The following is a 16,297-nucleotide window of genomic DNA, read 5'->3' as shown; positions in this document are numbered from 1 at the left end:
GCTCCCTCCCACTGGTGCAGGTCCCGTCCCTATTCTTTTGTCTCTGTTTTTTCTTTTTTCTTTTGCCCTACCCAGGTACGTGGGGAGTTTCTTGCCTTTTGGAAGGTCTGAGGTCTTCTGCCAGCGTTCAGTAGGTGTTCTATAGGAGCAGTTCCACGTGTAGATGTATTTCTGATGTATCTGTGGGGAGGAAGGTGATCTCCACATCTTACTCTTCCGCCATCTTCTCTCCTCTCTGAAATATATTTCTTTTAGAAAATTTGGCAACTGTGTATAAACAAAAAGAAGACAAATATGAATTCCTTATAATCTTAGTATTCGGACATAAGAAAGTTAACGTTAGTCTTGTTTCTGCAGATATAAATATTTTACCCCTCATAAATGGATCATACATAATAGTATGTACCTGTTTTTTCCACAAAATTGTATCATGACCATTTTTTCCATATCATGAAATGTTTTTCAGCATTATTTTTAGTGGATGCATACTTAACATAATCAGTTTCCTAAAACTGGACATTTAGGTTGTTTTAATTTTAATACTGTTACTTAATAACTACCAATGAAGACCATTGTAACCAAATCTTTAATATAAAGAAATTTTGGCTGTATATATATTTTTAGAAGTGAAATTGCTTAGGCCAAAGGCTATGTCAAATTTTAAATCATTTGATCTGTGTCGCCAAATTACATCTTATTTTTAAGTTGTAAGATGAATTCAGAGGGGGTAAAAGGCAATTGAGAAGTTGTGGAAAATTCATCATGACACCATGACCTTTTGCACAAATGAAGAGGTTAGACCAGGTGAATATTAGGTTTCTTTCCAAATCTGTGGCCTTAACTGTGTTTGAGTTGTAACTAGTCTCCTCCCCTTCCCCCCTGCCTTCCTTATTCCCTCCCTCTTTCCCTCCCTCCCCCCCTTCCTTCCTTACACCAACCCTTCTGAGAGACAGGTTCTTACTTAGGGACAGTAAGCTCTTTAAGTTTACTTTAAGGAAAGAGACTGTCTGCTTGGAGAGAGAACTCTTGCAAACATATTTGTTTCATGTGTGTGAGACTTGTCTAAGTGCTGACTATATCTTATGAAACTTAATGGACAAATAGCTATAGAGAACTTTGGTTGATTGATTGGTTGTTAGTTGGTTGGTTTAGTTTGCTTTGGTTTAATTTAGACCCAGAACAGAAACTCTAAAAAAGATGGAAGTACCTTATGCAGCTTCCCAATGCTTTCATTAAATACAGTCTCTAGAAAAGAGTACTGTTAAAAATATCAATGTTACTTATTGTAAATAAAGAAATTGACCCAGGTCTTGTCCACGGTCGCTGGAAGTGAACAAGAAACCTTGAATGAAGATATAGTCACTTGTTTCAGTAGAAACTCAGACATGCATGAGCCATTTTACCAAGAAAAGAACAGAGGTTTTTCTCAGTTACTATACTATTTGGGCATTTTGGTTGCAAGTGATAGAAATCCAACCCCAAAGCCTTAAATAAAAAGGAAGTCATACAACTGGGGTGTCTCTGGCGTTAGGCCCATTTGAGCCCAGGAGCCTGAGTGATGTCAGAGCTGTCTCATTCTCTTTACCTCTTGATTCATTTGCCCTGTTTTCATTTGTCCCCTGGTGAGCTAAATGCTCACCAGCAGCCCCGTACTTACATCCCTGTGGTTTTGAAAGCATCTTTAGCATCGATTTCCTCAGGTCTTGGGGAGAACACAGATTGGCCCCAGCTTGGAGGACAAGTGGATCTCTAAACCAGCCATGTGTCCAGGATGATGGGGATCCATATTGTTGGCCCTGTGGAGTCAGGGTTGCCCCCCTCCCCTACCCGCCACCAAACACTGGGCATGGGTTCCTCATGTAGAGAAGAGGTTGAAGGGGAGCGCGTAACAACAGAATCAACTGTCCTGGCTCTGCCACCAACTGATCCGCAACCTTAGACACAGTAACTTCGCTGCTCTGAGCCTCAGTTTCTTCATCTGTAAAAGGGAGGTAATTATGAGAAGATTTCCAAAGTTCTTGCATCCCTAACAGAGTGATTGGTAAAGAGGCAAAAAGAGACCCAAATGATATAGTTTAGGTTTCTCAGAACTGTCTATTAATGTAATTTCTAAGCTCTGTCTTTAGGCTCTGGGTAGAGGACAATGATCAGCTCCAAGCTCATGAGTTACCTGGAACAAAGCAGATATAACACAGTTGAAATTGGCAAGGGTGTTCCCTGCCCCAGCTTTCCCAGCATTGACCTCCAGCAACCTGTCTGGGGCTGGCACCACTTCCAGCTCCTAAGTGGAAAGTGCTCAGTTAGAGTAGCCTTTGGGCAGTGTCAGGAGAAGTTTCTGCCTTGATAAATAATCATTTTTTATTGAGTCAACACTGGTCAGCTCCTGGCTCTCATGACTCAGGACTCCAACTTTCTGGAAAGCCACTGAAAACTACTATGAAAATCTATTACAAGGTTCAACTGAGGTTTTCCCTTGGCCGGATTTCTCTTGCAGACTTTTCTAAAAAAAATCTATTTCCCAAATCAAGCCTGGGCACGTGGATTTTTCCCCCTACAAGTTAGAAGGCAATCATGCTTCTGTACCTGGAATTTTCTTTACTACAGCTGCTGAAGAATTTTGTTGGAATACATACTGCAAAAAATGACTGCTGGGGCTTCCCTGGTGGCGCAGTGGTTGACAGTCCGCCTGCCGATGCAGGGGACGCGGGTTCGTGCCCCGGTCTGGGAAGATCCCACATGCCGCGAAGCGGCTGGGCCCGTGAGCCATGGCCGCTGAGCCTGCGTGTCCCGAGCCTGTGCCCCACAACGGGAGAGGCTGCAGCAGTGAGATGCCTGCCTACCGCAAAAAAAAAAAACAAAAAATGACTGCTGTGGCTATTACTGTACTTGCTCAGGGGAGCTATTCAGATGCCTCATTTATTGGAGCTTAATAGATTACAAGTCCAAATTGGGTCTCATGATATAAGCCTAATCAAGTTCTAATCTGCATAATTTTCCCATAAGCAGCAATGGGAAATTTGGATAATTTATGTTTCAGCAGTTACCAATCATGTGTTAAGTAGCATTGTTGCATTTACTTATCAAAATATTTTTATTGATCTTCAGTTCATCTGACATTTGGCTTTGGGTTTTTTTTTTTTCCTGGCGTTAACAGGAAATTTAATTCATCTCCTAGATGATGTAATATGAGATGTGTCTCTTGATTTTAACATGCCTTTATAGATCATTTTTAACGGTGATCTTTCCCTTTTACAACTTCATATTGAATACCTGTCTCAGCAAACCTAGATGACTCTGCCTAATTTATTTCTCTCGTTTAACATAGCATATGGATTTCTAACCATCATTTATATGCACACAATAAAAGATAATTTGCCCCACCATTTGAACCAATTCCTTTATGTAAAATCTGTGGGGGTGGGGAGGCACTTACCTTCATTTCTCCATCTATTTTAGGGGAGGTGATTTATAAGAATTTCCATCTCCCTCTCTCCCTGGAAAAGCTTGGCGATTTAACTAGGGAAGATTTAGAAAGTACTTTGTGTTTTCCCCCACGGAAAAATACTGTAATAAAGCATTTATCATATGTACTGAGTTGTGCATGCTACCATACCAAAGCAAGTTAAGCATAACTACAGTGGGTCCCAGCTGTTATCTGCTATTGTTTAAAAGTGAAAACAGTCAAAGAGTGAGACTGGCTCAGGCCTCAGACTTGCCTGCCAAGCTCAGCACATGAGAAAGAGAGACCATCACACACAGAGGGAAGGCAGCATGGAGCACGGTAATCCTTGGGTTCTGAAGTCAGACTGTCTGACTGTAGCCCCCAGATCTGCCACTTACCAGCTGGGGTGTTGGAGGAAGTTATTTGACTGCTCTGAATCTTAATTTTCTTCATCTACAAAATGGTAATATTAGCAGTTCCTGTACTTACAGGGTTGTTGTGAGGAATAAATGAGGTGGCCCGTGAAAAAACCCTTATTGCAGCTTTGGCACATAATACGAAGGAATATGCCATGGTGACTTAGAGGAGGCTCTGGAGCCAATTTACCTGGGCTGAGATCTAGATCTGCTCGTTCCTAAATGTATGCGCTGGGTCAAGTTGCTTAACTCTGCTGTGCTTCAATTTCCTCATCTGTAACATAGCAGTATCTACATAGGATGGCTGTATGAACTAAAGTTAAAACATGCTCAGATTTTAGTACATGCTGAGCACTCAGTAAATGTTGGATTTTGCTATTTTTTTCTTAAGGTTCTACTTAAGCCTGACTTCTTCATTCTCAAAATTACCTTAGTCAGTCTAGATCCAGAACATTCTTGCCTTTGCTTTGAGTTTCACAGAGACCATGACATTGAGTCTTTCTCATTTTCAAATGCACTCACAACTACATTACCCTGGAACCCTTTTCTAGCCATGCCCTCTGGTAGATCTTATCTGAGTCACAGCCTCTCTTTGCTTGTAACCACAGGTGCTCCTTGGATGCTACGTCTGTATGCATGCATGCAGCAGGTACCCAAAACAATTACTTTAAAAAATGAAACCTTCGTGATCTTGTTATTCCCGAGCCTCTTCTCCTTGAACTTCTTAGGAATAGGTCAAGTGTTTGTGTTAAATTCTTTCATGTGAAGCCATCCAAACTGAAATGCCCTTGTCAAATTTAACTCTAGGTCACTTAACCTTCCAATAACTTCCCTGACACAGGCCAAGTGCTGCCTGCCGTTGAATAACCAATCATAAAAAAGAAAATAAGATACTACAGATTTGGTTCAGCTGAACCCAACCGTGGTGATGGTTGAGAACACAAATTCTGGAAAAGAATATAGAGAGCAGTGAAAACCGTTTCAAAAGCCGGAGAAACAAAAGAAGAAAGATTATGTCCTTAAATAATTAAAGGAAGTGGGAAATTAGGTCTAGAAAACAGAAGACTCTAGAGAGTCTGCAGTTGCTATAAGGCATTAAGAACCTTTCTTTCATGAAGACTGGACACCAGTTTTTCAACATACCTAAAGAAAATCCTAGCCATCCAATATCCAAAATACTCCATCCTTAAGTACTTTAGGCTGTATTTTTATCACTGGATTGACCTGATTATTTCTACCAAAATATATCCACACTGCTATTGCCTTCCCATTAATTTTCCAGGATTTTTCTCTATGTGAAAATTCTTTTAAAAATCTCTACCAAAAGCTACCTCAGGTCTTTATCCATAGGGAAGGGGGAGGCAGTGGATGCTCTTCCTAGCCAGAATATTTAGTGTGTACTGAGTAAAATATTAACGTTGGTAGTCAACATTTTAAAGTATTTTTTCTTCATACCAGGCATTGTACTAAATGTTTTAAATATACTATTTCATTTTATTCTCACAACTGCCCTGTATAGTGGGTAATTCCAGCTTACAGACAAAGGAACAGAGGTTTGGAGAGTCTGTGCTATGCTCATGGTTATGTGGCTTATAAGTAGATGAGCTAGAATTTAAACCTAAGACCTCTTGACTCCAAAGCACATGCTCTTAGCTATTCCACTCCGTTTCTTCTCTGTGGGCCAGGCATTTTGTAGACAACCTGGGATGTTTAAAGAAATAGAAAACCTAGTCTTTGACCTAAAGTCCTCCTGCAGCATATGGAGCGAGTATGCTTGGCAGGGGGCAATGTTGGGCCCATTTCTGCCTGATGCCAAAGGAATAGAACAAGTAAAGTAAGCCCATCCTATCTGCCCCTGAAGAGTGAAATGGGGAGGGGTTTTCAGTGTAAGGAGTTCAGGTAGTCTTTAAAGTTATCTTTAGCCCAAAACTTGCCTCCCATGTCCATGCTCAACAGAGAGGAAAGGGAATACATCTAAAGAACCAGGAGGCCATCTTGGTAAGAGCTTGGGTTGTAGTTAATTAAACTTGAATCTTTTCCTGATTGAGAACTTCTGATTCCATCTCTCCAATGCCAACATTCTTCATCATCTCTTCTGGCAAAATAAGTGGTTGTTTCTAAAATTAACTTCCCGAGTGTTAGTTCAACTAACGGAAGGAGCGTTTCCCAGTTTCACTATCCTCTAGCTGTAGATCAGGGTCCCTGGAGGATATTCCATGTGCCAGCGCTTTCACATGCAGAACTGAAGCACTGCTTTATGTAGAGGGACTTAAAATTCAACCAAAGATGTACCCACTGCAGCTAACAAAGGGATGGGGAGGAAGACCATCAGGGACCTGGATACCATTTAGACCTGCCCCTTTATTAACAGCTGCTATGGTAAATGGGGTAGATGCCATCAAATGGCACCAAAGGCCGATTGCCTCTTCTCTTTGGAAGGAAGGTGCCTGATTTTCTGTTCTTTCCAAGGCCACTTCGGGAATCTGGGTCTGCTCTGCCATTTCAAGCCACAAGTTTCCCATTATAGGATCTCTAAGAATGAAACAATGCTAATAAATTCTGTTCCTCTTTAACACAACTCTTCAGGAAGGGCAAAAAAAAGATAAAATCTATTTCTGTTATCTCTGCCTTTGCTTATAAAAACGTGTGGCTCTAAAAGTAGCAAAATAAAAAGTGACATTATCATTGCTGAAGTTTTCTTTCCAACAAAATCACCCCATTCTTGGGGTCCTGTGTAGGAGAGAGAAAGACGTTTAATGGAGAGATGTCTTTGGACATCCACCATAGTTTGTCAGTTGCAGATGCTAATGGAACCAGGCTTGGCGACTGAAGGGGAAAATGGAATATGAAAGCAAAATGAAAGAGGCCGATGAGGCAAGCATGTCATTTCTAAATGAAGGTTTCATGCAAAGGAATTGAGTCTTTTCACAGCTGAAAACGGAATCTTTAAATAAGATAAAATAAAAGGATGCTTTGGTTTGTTGCCGGTTCTGTAATGAAATACAGTTTTCCTAATACCGTGTGACCTGCGTTTTTACCTGTTTTATGGGTGCTGGTCCTTGACGTACAAACCCGTATTTTCTCAAGTCAGCATTTGATGATGGATGTCAAAATACAGGCCATGTATTATGCATATAGCATTACCGATTTAAGGTGTTTACTTGTCAACTTGAAGAAATTCAAAAACGTCACATCCACTGAATCTGCACGGCTGTCACTTGCAGTTTTTCATGCTTTTGAATGAAACTTCTGATGAAAACAGTTTAGTTTTCCCCCTTCACTATTCTAGGGGAAGAAAACAGCAAGTATTTCAATTGCGTGTTCTTGGTTACATGGTTGGCTGAAAAACACACATTCCAAAGTTTAGAAAGATGGACACTATACTGTCATTCAAAGTTACTTACCGTGTGCACAGGGTATCAGTATAAAGAATAAAATTAAGTGCAATCAGGGAGTGAATGGTAAATAAAACTTTTTTTTTCTTTCTGAAAATATGACACTCCGATGAAATTTATACACAGGAGAGCAGAAAAAAGAAAAACTCGTTTATAGTTTTCTGGCATTTCATGCATGATGTACTTCCAAAGCAACAGGCAATTATGAACACCTGTCATTTCATTCCTGGTAGATAAAGATTCACACATACCTTCATGCCAGAAACAACCCAGTCTTGTCGCATTACCAGAGAGAGTCACTAATCTGGTCACACAATCTTCGGAAATTTGTTCTTGGAAACTTCGCAAGTGACTGTATCTGTAATTCCCTAATCCATTGGTGAGCCCAGGTAGCCATCCACTACGGGCAAAGAAGAGAAAACAAAGAGAACGTGAACTTCTGTCTGCCTGTTCTATAAGGTGGGGAAGGCAATTGGGCATGGCAGCCAGTGTGGAGCTGGCGGTGCCACTTGCCACGTGGCAAAATTAATTTTCACCAAAAGAATGTATGAAGAAAATAAATGTATCATGTTTATATGGCTATGTACCTCCTTAAAGAGGCAGCTATTTGGCCTAGCTGGGATGCTTTCTCACCCTCCCTAAACTTGAAAATATGGTTGGGCCAAGCTTATTCTAATATGTATTGAGATTTGGGTCTGAGACCCAAGGAAGCCCAAACTGCAAAAGTCAGAACAAGTAGGCTACTCTCCAGTTTACTGTGCCCACATCTACCTTATGGAGTCTGTGTCAAGCACACTGGAAGTTCAAGGGTCCACTATAAGCAGGTGGCATATGCAGCAGTCAGGATGATTTCAGCTCCAAGTAAAAAAAACTCCTCAGTTTGGCTTAAACAAAAGGTGGGAAAATAAATACACACACACACACACACATATATAAAAATATATAGTTGTACATATATTGTGTATATATAAATATTTAATACAAAATACATAAATATACATAGACATTATATATAATCTCATTATTATGTGTATAATATATATAAAAGCTCATTACCACATTTTATATTATAATCTCACTTATAAATGTATAAAATCTCATGTAGTAAGAAACCCTGAGATCAATTGGTTTTGATTCTAGGGCTGGTTAATTCAGGAACTAAGGACAGTTCTTCCTATCAGTCAGTCTTTTTATCATTCACTTCAGCCAATTCATTAAGTTGGCTTTGTCCTCAGCTGGCACCCATCCTAGTTACAAGACGGCTGCTACAGTTCCAGGTACTACAGACACAAAAGCAATGTCCAGTGGATCAAAAGAGAATCTCTTTCCATGTGATATTTTTTAAGAGCAAGGAAACATCTCCTCAAACCCCCAGGCCGATTTCCTCCCACTTCCCCTTGGCCAGAACCCTGTCAAAGGCCCAGGTTTAAGTCCCTCACTGGCAAGAGAATAAGTAATCAATTGGTTTAAGATAACAGTCAGGATAGGTTAGGTTATGCTGTGGTAACAACAACAACACGAACAACAACAAAACAAGTCTCAGTGGCTTAAAGCCACAGAGATTGATTTTTCACCCAGAATGCTTTGTGTGTCTGGGCTACTGTCCAGGACTGCTGCCCAGCCTTCATCTCCATAGTAACCCGTGTTCCCACTGTTGCCACAGCCTGGGAAGAGAGATGGCAAGTCAAATACTTGTACCAGAAGTGATGATATGCGTTGTTCTGTTTGCTTTTCATGGGCCAGGGCATTTCCTATGTCACGTGGTCATATCTAACTTCAAGGAGGCACAGAGGTACAATCCTCATGTGTGCCTGAAGGAGGAAGGGAACAAAAATCTGTGAGCAAGATCAACAATTGGTGTGTAAAGACTGGTTAGTGGGTTAGAATTTTTTATAATGGTCTCCTACTTTGTTCTTCTGAAAACAACTCATCAGAGTTTATCCTGGGAGTGTTAGTTTTTGACTTGTAAATAATGCATATGTTACATTTTTATTGTGTATATACACTGTACTTTCATCATTTCCAAATTTTCCACATTTCTGATTTTTCTTTTTCCTCTCTTTCCTTCCCACTAGGGTTCACACCTCCAGGAATGGACAGATCCTCTCCGGATAACAGCCCGGTACATGGCATGTTACGCCAGCCCTCCATCACAACTGGGGTCAACATCCCCATCATCACTGAACTAGGTAGGAGTGAATGTCAGCTTTGGGTGGATTTTTTTGGTCCTCTTTTCCGACCATGCAGGATATAAGGAGGTTGGCCTGAGTCTTAGCTCTTTCAGTGTGGTAGGCTCTAATGGGGTTTGTCTGGGGGGAGATTGGAGAAGGGTATGGGTAGAAATATGACAGATGACCCAAGGGAAAACTGATCTATCTTTCCTCTGAGGTGAATAGATAGTTTCCTTATGCTGGTCACTGTTTTCAAAGGAGCGTGAGATGAAGGGTTTGAGATTGGGGCATACATTAGGGAAGCTGGGGGAAGGGAGGAAAGGTATGGTCCAAGGATTTTTTCCAGTGCTTCTCATTGGAAGCATCTGTGGAAGGTCCCTCCCTGGAGGTACAAAGCCTCAGGTCTAAGCCAACCCCATTTTGAGAACTGCGTAGAAACATTGGGCTAATATGTGATAATTTTACATTTCATCTATTCTAGTTGAGATTTTCAGCTAAAGGCCATTTTCAGTGACTGCCGCTCTGGTCCAAAAAGTGATGGGGTTTTGAGGGCCACAATCATTGGCCAGTGGGATCCAGCTTTTAACCTGGCCATGGCACTCCCTGCTCCTATTTGTGAATTTGCAAAACTGCTACGTGGTCTCTTCCCCCGAAGATAAACACTAAGTACCTGTGGTCCTGGGTCCCTTTACTTGAGAATGTCTCCTCTGTTATTCCCTCACTCTTCTCTTTTTCTGTACTTTCCTCCACTCCCTTTCCCCAACCCTTAACTGCTGTATCCCATTAGCTAAACCTGGCAAGTTGCCTTTGGTATCAGTCAATCAGGAAAAAAACAGTGGGACGCACATTCTAATGATAACTGAACTGGGTAAGAAGCACTGTTTTCTTTCACATCAGTATCTCCTTTTGTTTTGTGGTTCGTGTTTCCAACTATCATCAGCTTGTTTTTTATTTCACCGGCTGTAACGGAAAGGCTACCCCATGGCACTGCTTTGAATGTGTTTTATTTGTGGCTCTGGTTGGAATCGACTGTCTTGTTCTAGCCTTCCTTAATGATTTTTTCCCCACACAGCATCAGTAAACCTTTGATCACACCCATCTGACCTGGCAGTTGTTTCCAAAGCATCTTTGCTCTAATTCATTTTCTTTGGCTTGGGCCTTTTTTTTCTTTTTTTTTTTTCCATGTGTCTCCCTGGCTCCCCCTCCCACCTTCTCCCTTCTATTCCTCTTCCAACACACTGTCAGTTTGACTGACATGTCTTCACAGCTCTCAGAGGAAGTCAAGGGAGAAATATAAAAATTTTAAGATAAGAAACCTAAGACGGTGCCTTCCCTCCAGCTGTTTATTTTCCTTTATTCTGACTTTATTTGCCTTTTTTTTTTCCTACTCAGCCCTTTCTCAGAAGCTCTGGTTCTGAAGCCATAAAAGCAGCCAGCTCATAGGGGACCCTTTCTTACTAAAGCCAGGTCTTAAGAAAGGATGCAAAGGATGAGCTTAGCAGCCACCAAGGCCCAGCCCTGCACTCTAACCCCCAACTCCGCTGGCCCAGAGCCCTCTCTGGGAGATTCGGAGCAGACTCGTCTAGAAGATGAAGGCCTGTGGTCGTGATGGCATTTGTCAGGCTCTTCCACGATTCCCCATGACTTGGTTAATAACTCTATGAAAAGCACCCATCAGCAGCAGGTCTCAGAACTGGGGACTGATCTTTTAAATAGAGAAAGCAAGTGCTGCTCGATGGAGGGTAGATCGAGAGGTAGGGATCATCTGCCTTCAGATAGCTCACAAATGAAACTCACATGCCATTTTCTTGGCCCCAAAATATATTTCAAAATAATAGAGCAGGCTTTTAACACAGTAATCTTGCTTGCCAGGTGTCTGGAAACAAAGGAGTAAATTGTCCACGATTCAGCACAGCATTATTGTTGATGTAGCTATTTATCAGGACAAATTCACTCAGGTCAAGGAGTGTCACACTTTTTTCTGTTTCTAACAGTAGGACAGGTGTCTTTTTCATGTTTAGAGAAGTTGGTTAAAAGCGTAGGCTTCTGGATTGCTCTTCTCGGAACCTTAGGGTGGTAAGGGACCCAGGGAGCTTGTGTGGCCCAGACTTCTGGTGGGAAAATTCATCCAGACATCTCTGTCTCAGAAAACTTCAGCAGCATTTCAGTATCACCACTGCCAGGAATTTTTTTGTCTATTTGGAATTCATGCGCTGCCAGCTAACTGGGATATCTTTATTTGTGACTAGTAGAAAAGAAAAAGCGTGGTGCCCCCAATCTGAGGCAACAATTGAAGTATTCAGTTAGCGTAATTGAGTCTCCTGAAGCCTTTGTCCCCCACCAGATTTCTTTTATGAGCTCAGAGAACCTTCCATATGTTCACATCACCCTCACCTTCTGCCTTAAGCCCAATTTTCCTACTCGTCATACTGCCTTTAGCACTCAGACCGTCATCCTCTGACCACCTCACCTCCCCCATCCCCACAAATATTTACTGTTTACCTACATGTTCTGAGATGTCTTCTGCATTACACTAGGCCGGTAAAATGCCTTTTAAAAAACACAGATGGCGCAAGGTCAAACAAGTTTTTTAAACTGTATAGTATATTCTAGTCTTCACGCACCTGGGGAGTCCCAATTGATGTTAGTGGGTCCAGGCTTCCTAGAAATTCCACAAGAAGGAAATCTGTTTGAAGTTATTTAACCTGTTTCCCAGTTGTATTTGATCACAAACATTTTGGGGTGACTGTTTTCATCACCTCTTAGCACCCACATAATTCCTGTCCCGTGAAATAGGTTTCGGGTAACACCGGCTGCTCTCCCTTTGAGACTAGGTAACCCAGAACCCTGGCTCCTGCCTTGGAGTTCTTTCCCACAGACTTGAATCCCTAGCTGGCTGACCTTCTCCAGTCATCTGTCAAGTCTACCAAGCCCTCCCCATCGTCATGAGAAGAGGTAACCGACATTTCCTTTAGGCGGTGTCCGTGTGTATGCCCTCCTCAGCTCTAACAGGTAGTTAAAACCAGGTCCCTCTGTATCTTGTCCCAGGTTCACATTTTCCCATTCACAAAGCAGGAAGACTAAACTGTGGCCCACAGCATGCTTCTGGGTAAACGAAGGGAGGAGAGGAAAAGCTACCGCGTGACCCTGGCAGGATCCCTGAGCAAGGCCGTATTTACGTGCTTCTGAGAGGGCAAAGGGAAGCTGGGAATTTTCATAGTGTAAACAGAACATGGACAGAATGTGAAATCATGAGAGCAGCTACCGTTTATCAAGGTGCCGGGCCAGGTTCACCAAGCAGAATCTCATAGGAGCCTCCTGACAGCCTCAGGAGAGCTACTAATATTTCCCCCATTTTACAGAGAGAGAAACTAAGGTGTAGAATGATAAAATGCTTTGCTCAGGGGAGTTAATGACAGGGCCTGGATTCAAAGCCCAGTTGTCAGGTCCTTGCATTTTCACTAGCCAGTAGCTCAAGCACTGCGAGGATAGTGGAAACCCAAACATGATAAACGTTGGCAGAACAGAGAGCAAAGATTTTCCCCCATTAGGATCTTCCTCTAGGGAAACAAGATAGTGTCATTTAAAAATAATTCCATGCCCAGCCTTTTATCCTATTATCATTTATTCTGCGTCATACAATAAACAAACAGAAGTTAAAAACAACAACAACAAAAAAAGAAGTTATCCCAAAAGTTCCTTATGGAAAAAAAAAATTAAAACAATAACTCTAGGAAAGAGAATTAGCTGCTGATACCTTTAGAAAGGAATCAGAAAAAGGAAACCTCATCTATTCTTTTCCTAAAAGCACCATAATTATTCCAGAAATCACAAGCGCTCATCTCCTCCCCCACCACACACTTTCCCCTCCATTACTTGCTCTGCAAAACTGATAATTTCTGATGCCAAGATGGGAATGGAAATTAATTTGTCATTTAATTTTTAATAAGTTAAAGACATCTCCGTGACACAACCAATCAGTCTGCACGTGCGTGCCAGAGGAGTCCTTGAGGAATCCTCAGATGGAAATGAAATACAACATCAAATGCTGCGTCTGCTTGAGCTGAAGCACATAAAAGACTGAGCTGTTTAGGAGGGAAAAGGGAGAACGTGGGCATCCCCAAGCACCTCGGAATGCAGAGCAAATCTTTGTCAGCAAGCAGCCGAAGACAGCCAGGGGTTCGTCCTTTGTATTGAACAGGACTTGTTGGGTTTGGGCCTGGATTAAGGGCCAGACACCAGGCACTACCCAGACCCGTCCCCCTGCCCCGGGCAGGCTGTGGGTGGTGCCAGAGGGTGGATTCCTTGCTATTTGCCTTTGCTGTGCTCCCAATCTGTTGCTCTTCGCTCTCAATAAATTGCTTTCTTTCCCTTGTGGCTAAACTTCCCATCCCAGCATGGCTACTCATGGCTCCTCATCCTTGAAATATGTCCACCTCTCAAAGGACTTAGCTACCAAAAAAACGCTTCAGAGTGTTTTTCGTCACGATCTAAAACTATACCAAAGAATTGACCAGCACTGTCCACCAGCTCCACCAGCCTGCCGTGGAGCACGTCTGCTTGACGTCACTGCTCTCCAGGTCTAGGAACCTTGACCAAGCACCTCGGAGCAGTCCATTGAGTCCCACCGGCCCCCACCTTGAGCTCCATCAACAGCTTCTCCCATGCTTTTCTTTCCTTTTCAGTGACTTCAGTGTTTCTAAACCAGTAGCCTGCTCTTTCTCTGACTCTGCTGCCCGCATGTGGTCTTTTGATCTAATTCTTACTTTACGCTTTTCCTAGTGAACGATACTAATGTTCAGTTTTTGGACCAAGACGATGACGATGACCCCGACACAGAGCTGTACCTCACGCAGCCGTTTGCATGTGGGACAGCGTTTGCCGTCAGCGTCCTGGATTCACTCATGAGCGCGGTGAGTAGGTGGGGGACACGGGGACCCAGGGACAGAGCGCCTCCAGCCTCCAATGCATGAGAGGCATGGGCTGGAGCTTGAACTACCCTGGAGAGCCGAACCACACCAAGCTTGCCGTCTGGAAGGGGATACTGATGTTATTTAAATTAGCACACAGATAGCCGTCTGATTATAAATTCTTGAAAGTGCAAGGAAGGCTATGAGTAAATATAGGTAAGCACTTGATGTGGTCTCGGGATCAGAGAAAGATTTCTCCAAAGAAAGAATATATATTTTATGTCAAGATCTGAGCAATAAAGATGGGAGATTTTATGGGGAAGAGAATCCCGCAAAGAAGGACAGCAAAGGTAAAGGCCTGGTGGGGAGAAGGGTACCTGACAGGCTCAAAGAAGGCAAAGAAAGCCTGGGTCACTGGACCTCAGTGAGAGAGGGGAAGGGGAGGACAAGGCAGAGTTGGACCCACAGGACCTCGAAAACCATTTTCATGTTTTTGGTCTTTCTCAAGAGCAGTGAGGAGGCGTTGAAGGGTTTTAAGTTGGCAAGTGATGTGATCAGGTTTATGTTTTGAGGGGATTGCCTGGGCCAGGTAGGTGGAGGATGGCTCAGGAGGCAAGATGGCAGCAGGAAGGGGCTGAGTAAGGGGCTCTCGTAGCGTGGAGTAGGGTAGAGCCCTCGGGGCTGGAGGAAGGTGGATGGGTTTGAGTGGTGTTTGTCAGTAAAATCGAGAGGACTTGGGAATAGATTGAATATGAGCAAAGGCGGAAGAGGACAAAGTGTCAAAGGTGTCTCCTAGGTCACTGCCAGTCACTGAGACTCAGTCCTGGGCGAGGCGTGGGTGTGAGGCAAGGCCTGGCCTGTTCTCTGCCCCAGTGAAGGCGCAGAGTGGTGGCAGAGAGAGGAGGGTGGGCTGGCCCAGGCATCCAAAGCATCTTCAGTTTCTTTTATAACTTGATACGCATCAAACAATCAAGGCATTTGTGTTTTCACTTGTGAGACCAAAATCAAATGACAATTAAAAAGTAGGTCCCGTCTTAAAGAAGCCATCTTGAGCTACAAAAGGCAAAGCAGACTAGAATGGAGATTATGAAGTGTTCCCACTGAGTGGCTTTATTTATTGTATAGAAAAGTCTTTTTATTTAGGAATTCTCAACTTCACTCTTTTTATAAATACAGACATAGGCTGGATAAAAATTGACCTTTGGAGAAACCACGAAAAAAGAGATTTATTGAATCCATTAAAACCATAAACATAGCCCAGAGAGTTTTTATACACATATATTTCTTCAAATGCTTAAGAAGGCTATTCTCAAAAAAAAAAAAAAAAAAAAGAAAAGAAAAAGAAGGCTATTCTCCTGCATGTGTTAAACAACTGATATGCTAATTGTGCATTATTCTCATCTATTCATTAAAGCTAATCCCAGAAGGACCTCTATTTGAGGAAAGAAAAAACATAAAGCTTTTAAAGACTAATTTAGGTTATTCTATATTCCTGAATGTGGTCCAACTACAAGCATATCTTAGTGAAAAATCAGAATTATAGATTTAAAAATAAATATGAAACAACATTCATCTGAATTAAGGTTGACTGGGCTTCATGCCATCCCACTGCTTTTGCCAAGCCAAGAAGGAGAGAAAGCAGTCCTTACTGAAGGCCGTCTTGCTTTTCCAGGGCTCACGACCTTTCTCATGGTCTGAGGCTACTGAGCCTCACCTTTCTATCTGCCAGTGATGTTGGGCTTAGTTTGGGCAACCTCCCTAAGCAGGCCAGAGGGCATGATGGAAGCAACCGGATGTGCTTATTACAGTGCTGTATTCTCTGTAATAGTCCTCGCAGTCTCCAAGTCCACTTTCAAGCAGATTTCTGTAATTCATCTCCTCAGAAGTTTCATTTTATTTCTGATCCTAATCAGACAGATTTCAGAAGACTGTTCTCACTAAAAGATGATGGAACAGTTTATAG

The 16,297-nt window shown here is 42.4% G+C and overlaps 1 protein-coding gene across 17 annotated transcripts in view; it reads left to right on the top strand.

Moving 5' to 3' along the window:
- Positions 1-16,297, top strand: part of KCNMA1 (potassium calcium-activated channel subfamily M alpha 1) — a 761,872-nt gene that overhangs the window by 710,586 nt on the left and 34,989 nt on the right. For 15 of the 17 annotated variants that reach the window (XM_028481438.1, XM_055080890.1, XM_024132102.3 and 12 more), the window contains 2 exons: positions 9,329-9,442; positions 14,207-14,337. The exons of the other annotated variants lie outside the window; for them this stretch is intronic. In XM_028481438.1, the coding sequence (XP_028337239.1) occupies positions 9,329-9,442; positions 14,207-14,337 (245 nt within the window). The remainder of the gene's footprint in view (positions 1-9,328; positions 9,443-14,206; positions 14,338-16,297) is intronic. 17 annotated transcript variants of the gene reach the window in all.

This window comes from Physeter macrocephalus, chromosome 20 (genome assembly GCF_002837175.3).
Source record: "Physeter macrocephalus isolate SW-GA chromosome 20, ASM283717v5, whole genome shotgun sequence".
Classification (NCBI taxonomy): domain Eukaryota; kingdom Metazoa; phylum Chordata; class Mammalia; order Artiodactyla; family Physeteridae; genus Physeter; species Physeter macrocephalus.
This window is presented reverse-complemented; position numbering and strand designations above follow the sequence as displayed.